Source organism: Rhipicephalus microplus, chromosome 5 (assembly GCF_043290135.1).
Source record: "Rhipicephalus microplus isolate Deutch F79 chromosome 5, USDA_Rmic, whole genome shotgun sequence".
In the NCBI taxonomy this organism is placed as follows: domain Eukaryota; kingdom Metazoa; phylum Arthropoda; class Arachnida; order Ixodida; family Ixodidae; genus Rhipicephalus; species Rhipicephalus microplus.
This window is the reverse complement of record NC_134704.1, coordinates 62913621-62931546: the sequence shown is the minus strand read 5'-3', so window position 1 is coordinate 62931546 and position 17926 is coordinate 62913621. Positions and strand designations below refer to the sequence as shown.

General features: G+C 45.6%; 1 protein-coding gene across 1 annotated transcript in view; it reads right to left on the bottom strand.

Annotated features, from left to right (window-relative positions):
* Positions 1-12209: 12209 nt before the first annotated feature.
* Positions 12210-17926, bottom strand: part of LOC119185561 (uncharacterized) — a 70037-nt gene continuing 64320 nt past the window's right edge. The window contains exons 10-11 of the mRNA XM_075895586.1: positions 17336-17515; positions 12210-13511 (exon numbers count right to left, since the gene is read on the bottom strand). Of these exons, the coding sequence (XP_075751701.1) occupies positions 13131-13511; positions 17336-17515 (561 nt within the window). The 3' untranslated portion in view covers positions 12210-13130. The remainder of the gene's footprint in view (positions 13512-17335; positions 17516-17926) is intronic.

The window sequence follows — 17926 nt, the reverse complement described above, 5'->3', positions numbered from 1 at the left end:
AAGTGATGCCGACGATCATGAATACAATGCACCATCACCAGAAGCGACCGCCTTGTATTACCTGGCAGGCTACGTGGCTTTCAAGTTGAAGAAAACTACACGCTGTGAGGTCTGCAAAGAAGATGCCCTTGGTAGGCGTGATTCACTGTCGAAGGAGGCCATACTGGTCATCGAGCGCGAATACGTCTGTGGCAGCCTTGCATACCCTTCAGAAAAACTGCTTGCGTGTGTGAGCACGGTAGAACGCACTATAAAGCATGCTAGCAAAGGCACATGTTTTGGTGACTTATTTTGGGATGTGCTGGATGCTCTAGTGAAGAGAGGCACAAATATTGTTGGCTGTTCCGAGCATGCTAATCAGCTTACTGCTCAAACAATTCACTTTTATTTAACAACTCGTATGCACTTCTTCGCACGAGCCAAATGCTTGGAGAACAGCAGTGCCGTTCGGGCACAGAGAGAGCGCAAGAAGGCAAAGCTAGTTTAACGAACTTCGCAGTAAACCTGCCGACAAATCTGTGCCGTGTACGTGTAATGAAATGTGTACGTCAGTTTTCGATCTATTCGTGAGGCGTTTTCCCACCGCAAAAAAAAAAAAAGACGAATAGCAGTGTTTCATTCATCCAACAAAATTTACTAGTCGCCAAGTCCTCATGTTACGTAACCCCGAGTGCTATAAGTTTAAGATTTCTATTTCTTTTAGCGCGCTGAATTGTAAACTACTAATGTGGTCTTGATGCAATGGACACAGGAAGGCGCAGGGTGAAGCGATCACTTTGTCACTGCGCAAAACGGATGCCTGCGAAGTACGTACAGGCTTTTTTTCAAGTTCGTGAGTCATACAACGCGCACGAATTAAAGCGCGTGGCCTCTGTTAAATAGCGAGAGTAAAGACCAAGTACACTGTTCGCACAATTCTCACTCGGGCGCACGCAAAGGCTCACGCGACACCCTTCGCGCTAGCAGACGACTCTCGCTCTCCTAGCGCAAGGCGCGACTGCAGCGCTGCGGTGGCGGGTGCGGCGGCCGGCCGCCTTCTCCCTGGGCGCGGCGCGAGGAGTTGCGGAACTGAAAAAGTATCTATAAACGTTGGTTCCACCCTTGACCAGCATACACGCGTAAATCGCGCCATTATTTATGACCCACTGTACGTTGACGGCTTGTTTAGAAGTGGTCATTTTCTCAGCGCAAGCTTCGAAAGCAGCTTGTTCGTCGCGAACGCCACCGTTCTTGTAGTTGACCTTGTCGACATTGCCGTCCTTGTTGCCATCCTTGTTGTCATTTTCGTTTTCATCTTCGTTTGCTAAAAGGGTCCAAAGAACGTCCGGAAGCCGCTCTGTAAGTAGCCAGCAGTAGAGCCACGCGGCGCGGCGGCGACACTCTGTTCCGCGCTTATCTGCCACGGCTTTCATGATGGCGTCGGCAACGGCGCTGGGGTCGTCCAGTGGTATGGTCTTCAGTGAAGAAAGCCATGACTGGTTCTCCTTCTTCAGAGCCTTGATTTCGAGCTTTGTCAACACTTTCAGCCTTGAATGTAAGACGTTCCATTTGCGCTTGCCCATCTATTCCACAGCAAAAAAGAAACGTACGGCGCCTGAAGTAAAGCTGTGTCGCCCCCGGCGTCTGATCAACTATAGCGTAATAAGATGCGGAGCCGAGAGCGAATGCCACGCCCCTTGCAGACAGGTAACTGTTGACGCCCCTCCAAAGAACAAAGGTAATAAACACGCGCCCTCTTTTTTTTCACGCAAGATCCCGCGAAGGTGAATTCACGCGAGGAAACGGAGCAGAAATTTTTGCAGCGGACGGCGCATCACGTGACGTGCGCGTCACCAAAACTTGCCGGCACCGCTTCATCCGCTCTCCTCCGCTCGCGGCACGGACGGAAATGCGTCGCCGCTATTTCGATCTGTCCGTTTGACAGTCGTCTGCCCTCAATCGAGGGGATTCAGCGTCAAATCTGTCAACATACGTCAGATTGGCGTGGCTAGGAAGAAGGATGCCGGCTTAAAAGCCACGTGGGTTAGTTTCGCGGCAACGACCGAATGTGTGTTGCGTGACAGTAGAAAAGGAGAGGGGTTTTTGGTCTCATAAGCGCGCGGCGTAAGCATAGGAGTCGAGAGTATGCACGAGGATTCCGTGAGCGGATTGTTCCGGCTGTGTGCATGTGACGTCTCCGCTACTGCGCTGGATTAAACAAATCACGTGGCTATTCAATCCGCGGAGCACGGGGATTTTGCTCTCGCGTGTGATAGATAGATATGTGGGTTTTAACGTCGCAAAGCCGCCATTTGGTTATGAGAGACGCCGTAGTGGAGGGCTCTGAAAATTTCGACCACCTGGGGTACTTGACGTGCACCCAAATCTGAGCACACGCACCTCACCATTTTCGCCTCCATCGAAAATGCAGCCGCCACCTCCGGGATTCGATCCCGCGACCTGCGGGTCAGCAGCCGAGTACTTCAGCCACTAGACCACCGCGGCGGGGCACCCTCGCATGTGAACCTAGCTTGAAGTGCTAAGTAAGTGATATGTAGAGCGCTTTCAAAGTATAAGGCAATGGTCACGTCCAAGTTCAGTTAGAAAGAAACCATGACAAGGAGTGATAAAGTAGCGCCAAACATTAACATGTTGAAGGCGTTCACTGCATCTCTTTTTATGCCGTTCCAGTGAAAAGACTGCAGGTAGCCGTTTAGCCTTTTAGAAGACATGCTCTGGCCGTGTCGTGCGTTATGAGAAACACCGCACGTCAACGAACAGGACTTGGACGAGGCCATCGTAAGCACCGCACTGAAGATCCAATAAGCGGTCGTCCGGTAGGCCCGTGAAAAAGCAGAGAGGCACGTGCTTCCAATTTCGAAAATATATAGCAGCTAGCGGCGAGCCGACGCCTTACGCGGCTCCTTCCCGGCATCCCCAGGATTTTTTCGTCTCTCTGGCCATTCACTCGAGGCATTAGGTGCCCTCAACTGTTGCATTCAAAGGATGGTTTTAACGTACACATACACACGCACATGTATTGTGCATGTCGTCGAACTGTAGCCGTTCTTCTTAGAAGGCAAGCGATCCTCACAATGCCCTGTGTAATTGCAATACAAATCTAAAAAAAAAAGAATATCGACACTAGAGCAGTCTGTACAAATGATTTAATCAGCGAGAGGTGAAACGTGCGGCACCTGTGTTTAGCAGTGGTTTAAAACGAACGTGGCACTGAAGCCTTCCACAACATTTGGCTACATGTTCGTGCTTCTCAATCAGGTTAGACACTCGTTTTGCCTTGGGATTACCACAGTGTTTCCTTCACAAGCCACGCATTGTGCCTCACATGATCACCGTCATGGAGGAGTGAAATGAGCGGTTAAATGCAAATTCGCAATGCGTTGATCACAGCGGCTGTTCTCGAACCACGGGCGGCTAGAGACGTCGCAGCCGAAGCAAATGTGCCGCTAAAGAAACTCCCGTCGAGAACGGGCATTCGCTCAGGTGAACACGCTCCCGCAATCATCACATTGACGCCGCAGCGCCATGTTGTGGTAAGCGTTTGATATCGTGAGCTAATTCAGCGGCTTGGTTAATAGGATCCGTCCACCAGCCACGCTTGCATGTCCGTTTGCCATTTAGCATGCTTTAGAAGACTGCCGGATCACTGGTGTACCGGGCAGCTGCTGTCGCCACATGGCCTGTTTTCGTGCCCAGGCGGCACAATCGGCACGGTGAGTGCTAGCCCTCTCACGTTTCCACTATCGGCACACTCGTAAGTTGTTGTCCGGGACATATCCGTGGGGAAAGTTTTGAGGAGAAACTGAAGCGCGCGCACTCTGCGCCACGGTGGTGACGTCATTGACGACGTCACTCACAACGCATCCAATGGCGCGCGTGCTTTTGTACGACGCTGCGAACGACGTAACTGATAACACAGCCAATAGAGACCACGCGTGACACCATTTCCCCATGGTTTGTTTTTTGTTTCTCCGAATTTTGTACTGTGATTAGCAGCAAATAGCCTCTGCCTTCATATTTTTTGAAAATAAAAGCCTTTTATATCGAGCTCATCCACGAATTTACCCGACGTTATTTCCGTCACGGAATGAGGTTCGCAAATGAGCAACACCATTTCTAGTTGGCCGGCCATCCAAGCGGGATGTAGATGTAGGTGTAGATCTTAAACTTGTGGCTCCCACCCACATTGGGGGATCGGCCAAGAATCGGGTAGCTTAACAAAAAGAAAAGCGAATGTATATATTTAAATACTCGCGAAAAAATTAACAGAAATATTGATTTTTATAAATTATTTTTGTGAAAACATTTTTTGATGAATTAGTTTCTACTGAATGAGAATAAAATAATTGATCTCAAAGAAAATTTTTCTATAGTCTACATGGGTTAACTGAGAACCTTTTGGTATAGAGGTAAGCTAAGCCAAGGATTCGTAACGGTATTTAATGTTGAAAACTTTCTACAAGAAATCAAAAAGTGCTCCATAGTTTCCTCTTCTCCACAAAAAAGAACAAAGCGGGGAGGGAGTCAAGCCTGCTCTAAACGTATAAAAATTCAACGGAGGAATACGACAGCGTAATCGAGTGATTAAAACTTCCAGGCATCGGTTATGACATGAGGAAGTTTTCCAGGGTGTCATTAGATGGTTGAAAACAAGAGAATTTTCTAAAAGTGGTGTAGAGAATTCTCGCATCATCATTTGCCTCCGAAATCTAGACGCTACCACAAAGGCTGTTGTAGGGGTGATATTGATATTGGTTCGTCTAACGCCGCTTTCGCTAGTGCATCAGCTGTTTCATTTAGAGTTATGCCTCTATTCCCCGGCACCCATACTAATCGCACCTGGGTTAAGTGATTCGGTACTAGGGAGTTGAATTCACCTAATGCTTTCGAATCACAAGATGCCGTGAGCGCACTGCAGATCGACAAGGAGTCTGTTACGGTTGAATTAATTGATGCTGGCAATTTTCGAAGGGCCATTACTACTGCTAAAAATTCTGCAATGAAGATAGGTGTGAAATCTGGGATTCAGAGGGAAAAGGTCCTGTCTAGAACAGGGCAGAATATACCGATGCCATTCTTTTCATCTCGCTGTGAAGCGTCCGTTGCAATGACGACATGTGCTTGCATTCCTAGCAGGTAGTCCTGTAAAGTATCTCTTAACAAATTATTCGGCAGGTGTTTAGCACTATTAGAGAAAACTTCATCAAAGTATATTTGGAGAGAAGTTGTCGAGCTACAAATTGGCAGGACGTCCCCACAAATTTCATTATGCGAACATGCACTACTCTCTCTATTACCGTGACAAAATTGGACGTTAGTGCGATTGGCCTGATATTGTCTAAGACGTAACCTTCACCTGGTTTTTTTTAGAAGAGGTATGATTTTCACAATTCCCATTGAGATATAATCCAAGCTTTTCTTATCGAATTATTTATTACATTAAGCACTTTCTCCCGTGACTCATTGAATAAAATTTTCAGCATTGCTGAAGTGATTTCATCTGGGCCTGGAGCCACCAGCGGAAGTTTTCTCATAGCCTCTGCCACTTCCTTTATCGATATTTTGGTGAAACTGCCACTCGATCGTGAGATTACTGAAGGGGGATAAACTTTAGTCAAAAATCGCTTTTCCAAACCTTGAGCTATGCTTTCCAATGATTGCTTCAATTCCGGAGGCAATAAAACTATAGATTTAGGATTTACTGCTTGAGGAATTAGTTTCTTATGTCTCAGACATCCAAATAGAGCTCTTTTGTTATTTGATTTCGAAATAAATTCAAAATGCTTTTTATCATACTCGGCCTTTGCTTTAGCCATCGTACGTTTAAAAATACCTGCAATGAATTTATATTCAGACCAGTTTTTTGGACACTGATTGTGTATTAGCTTCTTCTAGGCAGCTTTTCTACGCCTGAAGTCCCGAGCACAGTTATCATTCTACCATCGCGACACATGTTTTTCTTCTACTGATTGAACCTCAAATTCCGCCTTGCTACGTGACTCCTGTATAACCGAACAAATGCTCAATGTCTTTTTTTTGTTTTTTTTACCATTGCTTCAGACAGAGACTCCATGAAGCCTCGCAAGGTCCTTTTAAAAATACTTTAATTTATGCACGTAGGTTTTCTACTAGGAACAGATATTAGTGGGCACACAATGTTAAATTTAACTGTAATGTGATCACTATTAGTCGCAGTGTAAACAGTCAACCAAGATGAGATGTCAAGGCCTGATCCCGAAAAGGTTAAGTCTAAAGATGAGCATGACATCCCTCTCATAAAAGTGGGGATACCTGAGTTATGACAAGTGAGACTATTACCCCGAGACCAGTCCCAGAATCGAGTACCGCACGAGTCTATCCTTGAGCCCCAAGTTATGTGATGGGAGTTGAAGTCTCCCGCCAACAGGACATTATTACCTCTAATATAAATTACACTATCCAAAGGGTTTGTGTCATGAACTCCTGACGGATAATATATATTTGCTATGTGAAATGTTCTACATGAAGAAATACTCAAAGAAATTACTAAAGTTTCGTACTCCGGCGACAGAAGCTGAAGCGTTATTTTTGCTTTGTGGCAAAATATGGTAGAGACTACAGTAAGTACCCCCCCCCCCCTTGACAATCGATCTAAACAAAATGATATGTATTTTTTTAAATGAAAATACTGAACTAGAACTAACCAAGAATCTTGAAGCAATATTATATCCGTTTTAACAATGAGACAAGCTAAATCTGTGGAAGCTGTAAAAATAGAATGGCCATTCCGCTGTAAGACTTTTAACGGCTCAATGGCGGAATATACCAACAGTCGAAACAACCTTTTCTAGTATTCTGGCCTTTACGACCTTGCTAGGTGGAGCCTTTTTTGCTTCTGTCTGTGACGACACGGAAGAAGGGTTTAAGAGAGATCGGCTACGTTTCTGGGCGCGCGAATCGATTTCAACATCAGTGTTGACACTGAGATCTATAGTAAAGAGGTGACCTTCTCTCTCTGTAGGCTTATTAACCACCCGCGTGTCTTCTAGGAGCACCCTATCGTCTCTCGAGCTGCATCCTGTTTTCTGCTGAGATGTCAGTGTAGAACTTGTCTGAGGAGAAGCTGCTGAGTTATTCATCAGCTGAGTTAACTGAGCGCTCATTATTTCATACAGACATTCTGAGAGGCTGGTAAATTACCTGCAAATTACTTTTTATACTGCCTTTTCTACTGCGGCCTCCATTGTTTGGGCAAAGCTAGCATCTGGCATTGCATTTTGTCGATTGGCAATCCCAGCATATCCTTGTGTCCTTTCCTTGATAACTGTCATTGCTTCTCTTCTTGAGCATCGTCGCCTGTCCATTACTGCCAACAGTTGCTTCTCTTGAAAGAGAGCGGGACAACTGGAATATGCTTTATGAGCACCCTCACAGAGACAGCACTTCTGAGCTTGAACCTTGCAATCAGCGTGTGAGTGACACTCACCACAAATGCAACACCGTATTCCAGATTTACACCCACCAGCACTATGGCCAAAACGCCAACAATTTGTACATTGCAGGGGCCGCGATGCGAATGTTTTCACCCTGAAGAGTAGAGGACAAGCTTTTATGTCAGATGAGCCCGATGTTCCGGCGAAAGTTGCGATTACTGACTCGGTGGCTACCTTCAGTTTGTCTACTACTCGATTGCACCGGTAGATAGCTATTACCCCGGCCAAGGCGCTTTTCTCAAGTGTTTAAGATGGGCTTAGTTGTGAGTCAACTCCACGCACAACGCTTTTAGTGCATGCAAGATGGGGCGGGATATATGCACTCACCGGGATAGAGGCAAATGATGAGCATTTTTGAAGATCTGCTACACAATCTATGTCTGGTGATCGGCACACGATAACTTCGCGGCCAAACTGTCGTACCTCGGTGATGTTTTCGTTCTCAGAGGTTATCGCCCGAAGCTGCTCCCGAATCGCCTTAGGGTCGTTCAACCGGATTGATACAATATCCAAGGGCACCAGTGCAACGGGAATGCTGCTAACGCCGTTGTGTAGAAAGAGATCGAGGGGAATCGCATCTGATCGAAGAGAGGCTGTCCATGTTGAACTGCCTTGCCCAGGAGAATTCCTGCACATTGCTGCGATCCCTTGATGGTCCCTGAAAGTAAACTAACACACGATAACAGATACAAATAGACTCGAGAGATATCAAGCTACCCGATCCTTACCAACCAAAACCACCAGAACGAAGTACCACGCCGATTAGTCACGGGCTTGTCCGTTAGATTGAGTGGCGAGGAGTCTCCTAATTAAGTTCCGCTTTTGCATCCTAGGCTATTTGGTGCATGTTGGACGACCGCGGCGACCGGGAACGAACCTGCGACCTTGCTGTCAGCATCAGAGCTGCGTACTCACTGATCCACTGTGGCAGGCAGCCCATGACTAATAAGGATGCTCGCAAGATTCTTTAACTCTACCGCTAACTTATAAAACAAGTCTAGCAGGTTCCGCGAAGTTCAAGCTGCTAACAGTGGCGAAAACCCGCGAACAGACAATAGATCACATTAAACAAGTTCAACTGAGACAATACGGCTGTTAGGATGTAAAAAAACGAAAACATAACTGTTACACTTTACCACGCAGCAGTTCTTCTGTAACGCCTTGCATATATTCAGCTTCGCAGTACGTTACAAATGCCGGGTCAGTCCTCCTAAGTGCTGCCAATATTGCCTCTCTCCCCTCTGGAAAGCCCGGAAGATGGAACAGCTTCTTATCCAGCAGTCGCTTCAGCTCATCATCGGTAAGCTTCTGCACCAGATCGGACACCTTTTTCAGCTTTCTGCGAACATCTTTACGTGTGCACGGATAGGTGTGAACATCGTCTGGAGTCCTGTTATCGCCATCGTCAGTGCTGTCCATCTTCGTGGCTTCAACGGCGAGCAGAAGCAGGGCGGCGCGAATTCCCCTGTGTCCACCCGTCGACAGTCACAGTTGGGCGAAATCTGTCGCTCGGCCGCCGTTGCACATATCGCACGCTGCCGCACACGCGCGAAACTGTCACAATGACGTTCTTTTCTCACGAGCAAGAACAGTGATTTAGAATGCTTCCGTGGCAGCGCAGGAGCGAGGTATAATACTGTGAATCACGGTCGCATTATAAGAAAGTTGGTGCTGCTCCAAACTATCAGTGTAAATCCACCGTTCTTCGGTGATAACAGGAGAGCAAAACGCACACGGGTGTACGGCGAGCGTGAGCTTGCACGTTCTATAATCGCGCCATTGCGTAAAAGACCGGCTACACGTATAGGGAAGCTGCTTTAAAGTGCCCCTACACAACGTTGGAAAATACAAAGATCGAGCGCATAGTCCATTCGCGGCGTTTCCTATCTTCACGGCACAATACGTGACGCCTATACAGTCTGTTCACGTGACCCGAAGCTGAGTATATGCAAGGCGTTACAGAAGAACTGCTGCGTGGTAAAGAGTAACAGTTTTGCTTTTTTTTTACTTCCTAACAGCCGTATTGTCTCAAGACAATAAGCTATCAATTGGTCCTCATACAAAAAATAATTCGTTGTGACTCGTCTCCTTCAAGGCTTCGGCATGAAATAGCACCACCACTCCTTGTCTCCCATGACTTCAGTGTGACATCAACTGTTTTAACTTCGTTTTCCGCGTTTTCGACTGCGCAAGCGCAAATAAAAGGGTGTAGCCAAAAACTTTGAAATAATGTTAGGTTCCACACTTTGTATTGCCATTGTCCTCGTCTTTGTGAAGAAAAAATTGGGCGATCCTTAAGCTTCGCCATTAAGAGTTGAACGCGATAGCGAAATCCGGCCCCTAGTGCGCCCTTCAACCACCAAGCCAATACTTAATATTTTTTGTTACATACACACGCACGCACGCACACACACACGCACACAGTATATCGTACCAGCTCGCGCGCGCGAATAGTACATATAGGTTTTTGATCTAAAGCAATAGTTGCATGGCCTCTAAGATACACGCCGTGCGCTCGCCATCTAGAAAGTAATAAAGAGTATCACAATGCCTCACAGATAGCTGCACATCATCTAGCGTTTGCTGTTAGCTTGATCAACGCCTCTGAAAAGGCATATGTTTTCCGCTAGATGAACATAGTTGCCAATATTTAGAGCTGTTTGAAAGTTCCTGTGTGTTTTTAGTGGCAATAGCTGCACTATCCCGGCCTTTTTCGACGTAGTTTGAGGCTTCCCAAATGCGCCTACAAATCGCCGAGTGGGCTCCATTTCGTTGTGACACCTGTCGAACAAAACGCGTTATAGGGACCCTGAAACACTTTTTAAAGTAACCGTTGAATGAATTCACTAGAAGAGCTTATTGCCTCAAGAATTAAACACCCCCAAAAATTTTAAGAATCCGTACAGTGCGAGCGGAGTTACAAACGTTTGTCGCATGCTGCAATAGTATTATCTCTTCTCTCGTCCCGACGAAAGCGCTGAATGATAAGCAGGGAGGTGGCAGGGGCAAAGAAACTACTGCGCCTCGTGACCTAAAGCATTTTTCCCCTTAGGATGGGCGGCTTTTTCAGTGTGATCGCGTGCGCACGCGTTGACAAGTAGCGGCCTCCCGCGGCGATTTCTGTAACTTGCTTTGTCGCTCACGGAGGCACAGACGATTTTTCGCTCACAACCAACGGGGCCGATGCTGACGGCGGGATTTCTGCGACACGAGCTCTCTAACGCTATCGCGTTAAGACAGGTGGGGAGGAGCGAGCACAGGCATGTCCAGGGTTCCCCTTCAGGGGGGTTGGCTAAGGTTTGTTGCAGTGCCGCCCCTCTCTAGTATGTCAATGTGTTGGGCTGATTTCGCACCTCCCCTTCGATGATTCCTAATGTGACGCCATAAGGTGATGTCATTGGCATCGCCGCGGGAAAACGATGGCCAATTACCCCGCTTGATGAGACAGGTGAATCCTTAATCAAGACCGGCGGCAAGCTTACGATAAGGAATGCTGGTCGCTACCAGGTTCGCGTATGGTGTTTAACGTCTTAATGTCACTGGCGCTATCAGCTTTTTCAGGGGGCCTATGAGTGTGGGTATTTCATATGCAAGAGCTGACATCGCAGAGTCCGTAAGCTTGTAGAGTGGTTGCCACTAAATTTAAACGTGCGTACAAAGGAAAGAAATGGGCGGACAGTGTGCACGTTTAATCTAGTTGTAACCACTCGACATGCAAGATCACCAACTATAGCCCAGATGCAGACCTTCTTACGAAAGCTTCTAGCATTTAGGCAGCATCGAAACGCACCCGGTGGGGCCGGTATCGAAGCCACGCTTTCCCGGGGTGCCGTCGAAAACGGAAACCGCCAAGCTACTACGGTGGATTTGGGCACTATCATTTTTTTCGTTCCTTCTTACGGACATGAATACTCCTGTAACGAATTTCCTTCCCGTAAAATAGATGATTTATACGCACTAAAAGTTGCTGCTGAGTGAGTTCATGCTTGAAAGGTAATAATGGGAGGTGCAAATAACACACTAAGCCCACGGCCACAATGTGATGGCCGGGCTCGCAACACCAAAAAAAAACAACAACAACACAAGTGCGAACTCTTCTTTGACTTTATTTTTCATCGTTCACCAAGATGTGCGCAATCATACGCAAGCACAAGCAAATACTATCACATTGTCACGATTGTAGGTAATAGAACCCCCCCCCCCAAAAAAAAAAAGAAACTGATCTCAACATCGACTAACGAAATATCTGTGTATCAGCATCGTCTCTGTAATCGATCAGACATTATCCTAAAGTCGTTCTCAAACGATGAAACGCTCCTCGATTCCGCACTCCGCAAGAATTAAGTTCTCAATACATTCAAAGAACGCTTGCCAGTGCAGAACACCGAGACACAAGATGGGGCCCGTAATCGTATAGACGAACATAACGAGCACGCCTTTGTACACATGGCAAAAACTGCATCGAATAGTAATAGTGTGCTCTCGTATCCTTCAGAGGGCGCTACGGAAAAGGTTTACGTAATAACTCAGCACTGCGATATCATTGCATAATTTTCTACAAAACATTGTTCGGAGAATATACTACTTATAAAACAGAAGGGAACTCCACTATTGAATAAAACTTGTTTTTCTTCATATTTGTGCGAAGCACCAAGCTGGGCTAGTGGAATGTCCATTCTTGAATGGTTGAGCTGTGTTAATGCAAACAAAAATAGAGAGAAAGAAAAAGACAACACATACGCTGACTCACTACTAAACCTTTATTAAGAGAAGAATGGTATATATACATCGAGAATTAAAAGACAGCATGAGCTCATTCATAGGAAAAATGGTCGCGTGAGCCTCCTAAAAGCATTGGCTGCAGGCCTGAAGCAAGAGGTAAGCCGTTTTCACGAATGCTCCGACGCGTGACCTGGGCAATTTTGACTGATGCCAGCCGCGAAGAGATGGGCGCTGTTTGCGAGGTTTTATCTTGGTATTCTTGGATACTATATACGTCGGCATGCATGCGTAGAACATCTCGGCAACAGAACCCAAACCTACCCGCCAATCAAACTGTATCAGGATAGGACAGCTGTTGAAGCGTTCGGGTTGAGCCAGCTGACGACTGTACCTCGGTGTTATTCAATATAATTGACATTCTAAGCTGCTGTGAGAACAAAACACAAGCAAATGTAAATAACATAAAACATAATGAGCGCACAGTAAAAGACGAACGAAATTGAAACATTCGACGCCGTAATGCGCTTTTAATAAAATTTACTGCATCATAATGACAAACATGCAATTTGTTCTTTAAAAAAGCTGGAGCCAGCTTAAAACATTAAAAGATACATTTTTACCTCAAAGAATGCATCTTCAGTAAAATGGAAAAGCAACTGTTGAAAAAAGCTTTCTCAATCAATCGGTTGACCACATCTTTTGGTTTCAGCAGCGCAAACTCAATTGCACTCTTGTTATTCCGCGGAGTATTACTCGTTTCGTCACACGCATGCATACACACACATAAAAAAATAAAAGTACCAGCTCTCATTTGCGGAGCACATTGTCCGAATAATGAGGCCATTCTAGTCAGGTTATTTTGGATAAGCAGACCACTAAAGGTATACGGATTGGTAAATGTAAGCCTTGATGCTTTCAAAGCATATGCATCGGTGGTCAAAGCACGTCTGTTCGGGGACAAATTGCCAACGTCACTCCTTTTGATTCGCTTGCATCTTCCTCACTGGTGAGTAAGTCTACAAGGCAGCGCATTTTCTCCGTCACTTCACACGTCTGCCCGTTACGTCCTGTCGGAGGGGTGGGCGGAACATCGCTCGGATTAAGGACGAACTGCAGCACGTACAAGACTCGCCAGAACGCCTCCGGGTAGTCTAGGTACTTGACGTAGTAGAGTACCAGGCACAGTACCAGCGCACGCTCCAGACTCCCACTGGCGATTTTGATGGTCTCCGCCGGGGTACCGGCGTTAATCCACAGGTGGCCACCCATCGTGTAGATGCGGGGCGAATCATCGGTGCGGTACTTGGGCACTGGTCCCTGCAAATGATATGCGCGTAACGCGGCAGTTACGAATTTCATGTAGCGTTCTGGACAGTGCAAATGAAACCAAGGAAAACTGCAACTCCAGGAAACCAAGTGGCCCCATTCAGAAGTGTGGCAGCTTGGGTTAGTTGGTATGGCATGACGATAGTTATAGCGCAAGAACAGAACGACGACACAGAGACAAGAAGGACACGAAGGACACGAGCGCTCGTGTCTTTCGTGTCCTCGTCTCTGTGTTGTTGTTCTGTTCTCGTGCTATAACAATCGTAGTCCAATTCCTTTAGAATAATTGTGCTCGCTCGAAGTCCCCTAATCACGATATGATTATCAGGAACACCGTAGAGGAAGGCGCCGGAAAGTTTGTCTACCGGGGCAACGTGCACATTAATGTGAGCTCATGGCCCTCCATCCCTCTGTCTCCAACAGGATCGTTGACAAATGTAGGGAGGGGGGTCAAAACTTTTTCCCCAAAAGTTTTCAATTTCGCTTGCGCATTTATGCACGTACACATGCAGACAACGCACGCACGAAGACACGATGACTGAACCCTCTCCACCATACGAAAAAAAAAATCCTGGCTCCACTTTTGGGCTCCATCGATATGCGGCTGCTACGGCTGGGACTCGATCCTGCGAACTTGAGCTCAGCAGTCGAGCACCGTATCCATGAGCCCGATGTAGCAGATCATTGCATTCTTTCGAAACAAGCCGAATTTTCTATTGTGATATGGGAACCGACTACAAAGAATATTCTTTCCGGCTATGAATTAACAGAATAACTATTTTAGGGTTACCTTTACATTAACAGACTTTTTTCTTGAATGCCCACTTGATCAACCTTGCTTTTTCGACACCACTACAACTACACTGTGCTATGTCAGTTATGTGTTTATGAAAGAAATATAAAGACAGGCTGCAAGTTACACCTTTTATAAACTAACCAAAGCGTGCGTGTATTAGCACTAAAGCAGGCTAACATAAAATCCCCTGAACCACCTCTGGAGACGCAGAGAACGTGCGTGAAGGAAAGAAGTGTAAATGTAAAGGTTCGCTTTTTTTTTACCCAACATTGATGACACATCTGCTACATCACGTTCATGTTGTGTCTAAAAAAATAACGTGCGCGTTAATCTTTCCTGGTGTTTCCCGGCGTTACGGCATTTCTGGTCACCCCAGCAGTCCGTTCACGTCCCGTCTTGAGGAAATAACTCTGGATTAGCAATAATAAGGTAGGAACATCAGTTGCGAATAATCTCGTACCATACTTCGCCGTTCACTCGCATGGCCCTGTTCCGCCTTGTTTCGCACCACTGTTGTCTGCGGTCGTCTGGCTCGGTGGAACAGTGGCTAGGGTGCTCGGCTGTCACCCCAGAGGCCGCGAGTTTGATCTCCGCCGTGGTGGCCACATTTTGACGGAGGTGAAATGGTAGGGCTGGTGTACGATAATGCCAGTGCATGTTATAGAACGCCAGACGGCCAAGATTTCCGGTGCGCTTTACTACAGCGTCTCTCATAATACTATCTTAGTTTTCGGACGTAAAACTCCATATTATTATTATAGTTGTTGTTGTGTGGTCAGCTGACTTCGTTTCATTTTATGCATTGTCGATAGAAAAATGAACGTAGCAGTGTGTACTCAGAGTCCTCACCGTCTTAGCACTTAGAGTGAATATGTGGGGGGGGGGGGGGCATCTTTTGCAAGTGTACCCTCTTGAAATGTTGAACACGATAATTGAGTAGCTTGACAGCGAAACATCGCGCTCTGCTAAAAAACCAAGACTGCAATATGAAGCGCTTCCAAAGAGTAGACGCCAAGTACAAATGTGAAACTTGCTTTTTGTTTCAAAAGGTACTGAGAGCGCTAGATTACTCGAATGCTACAGGTTACTTCAGACGTATCAGAAATGTCGATACTGCTGCGCTTTAAAATGCAAAGTAAATAAATAATTTCGGACATCTACCGTTATTTGTGTCGATGATTTGTTGCAAGCTGTTTACACTGTAGTATGAATCCGATTATTTCACATAGCCACGTTCTGTTATTTTAAAAAGAAAGAATCACCAGTCAGCGTAAACAAGCTTTCCGAGAATGTACCTAGCAGGTGTACAGGATGGGTCATTGAGCCGAGGTTGAAAAGTTGCACCTTTACGTGCCACAACAAAGTATTTTCCTTGGATGTCCGAAAGGGTAAACACTTGAGCTGATTGGCGTATTTTCATTGTAAAAAAAGAACAGCTTGGTTATACAAGAGAAAAACAAAAATGGGAGAGAGCGCTGGCTGACAACATGAGCGTTTCCTTCGCGGGAACACATATATAAGCCTTGGAAAGGGGCATAAGAAGGCAAATTAGGGAAAGCGAGACCATGCGCATTCGTCTTGACCAGTACGTGAAACTGCGAAGTACAATCCCGAATATAATTAATCTTCTTGTCGGCTGGTACGATGGACGGTGCGTCTATGTATTCGGTCACATGAAATAAACGCTCATATAGTTAGTCAGCGCTCTGCCTTCTTGTTGGTCTTCCGTCGTATAACCACGTTGTTTTGTAGGATGACTTCATTGAATGATTCACTCCGATGGGCTTATTAGGTAGAAACATTCTAGATATTGGCAGTACAGCGCTGTTGGATTAAGCTTCCTGGCCTCTAACCAAGATGGATGATAATCTTAATCACTTTTTAATTGCAAATTAGTAGCTCAATTTAAATACAAATACAATGAATCTAACGTGTACGTTGGCGAAAAATAAGATGGAAGCCATGGCAAGACGTGCTCATGTACTCATTCTGGATTTACGCCACTGAATTTTGAATCGGGCCTTCACCATGACTGTAAATAACTTTACCATGCAGGTGAGCTGGTGCTAGATATTACGATTATGGGGTTGTCTATACCTTGCAGAAAGCCAACGCTTCGAACACCCGTTCCCTTGCCCCAACGCGAAAGTGCTCTGAGAATTCGCATTAGGCACTCTCATAATGACCGGAGATTTTTTTTTTCTTCAGAAAGCAAGCAAAAATTGACAATCTTGTTTTTTTCTCTTCTAAACACTTACGTTGAAGCACTGCCAGTCTTACAAATATTCAAAAAACATAGAAAAAGCAAGAGTGGTAAGAAATTGACTGTATTGATACAAGATACGTGTTATACTGGATACATCTGATATTGATACATACGTTTAAACACCATGAGGACAATGAATGGTCATATAACTAATAAGTTTTGTGAACTCTACTTTCTTCGTGTTTAGTCATTTTCAAGTATGCTGTTGACTACAGAAACCTGATAGTTACAATGTTGAGGGTGAGCCGTTGAATGTCGTTGTCTCTACTCCCCCTGTCCCCCTGCATTGGTTTCGAGACTAGGCGAATCATGGGCTCAATTTTTTCTTCTAATTTTCGTACCTTGTCTAGCATAGCTCAATTTTTCATTCTCTTCTAGATCAGCACGCCATGAATTAGTATTTTGAGAACCTCTCGAGTGAATGCTCCTCAGTTGTACGTCAAGTTAAGGCTCGTTGCGAGCTGTCTTAGCTGAAGTGTAGTAGTTCAGATTTGGCTGGAGCACACTCCTATCCGCACTGGCTCGCATCAGCGCTAACAACGGAGGCAGCCTGCTGGAGGCGCTCTTCAATTTCTCCTGAGCGGCCGCGATTAGTCCCTAATATGGAAAAGCGGTACACTTGTTTTCAAATTTTCATTCTAAACTTGTAATAACTATATTACTGAAATGTATTTCAAATGCGCCTAATCATACTGTTAGTAGTTGTCGGGTACCCCAGAATGATTAAAAACGTAGAAAAACTTGTAGACAAACCTCAGTAACCAATGAAGGACTTGTGCCTTCTTCCAAGTATCGGCAAAGGTCTCTTAATGTCAGTTCTTCTAATGGAAATTCTTCGTTGTGTGCTTTCGAGAAGATCCTTAGCATCTTGCGGAGCTTCTCTTCCAGTTTTTCGATGTCGGAGCCAAATCGAATTTCAGCTTCCTTGAAGAGCTACATGCGAAACGAGCATACAAAGTAATGATTTGCTTATTATTGCACGCCAAAGGTGGTGTCATGTCGGAAGTAAATGTTCATAACAGACAGTGATTATCCCCCAAATATAGGATTTTATGGAGAGGGTTCAAATACTATGAAGATATCGTGAACACATTCGAAATAACATGTGATACCTAGTTCTAACGCAAAATATACATTAAAAATTAGGGGACTCTAAAACTTCACCTTTAGGAGCTAAACTCGATAGCTACATCATGTTTGTAGTGCGTATACTTAGTGCATAAAACCATTTAGAATTTCCTATGCACCCACTACGTGACCTTAAAAGAGTAGGCGCAGTAGCGTGTGTGCCTTTTGCGGAGGGGTACCGGCTTTCAACCATGGAACCATCATGATTATCAAATA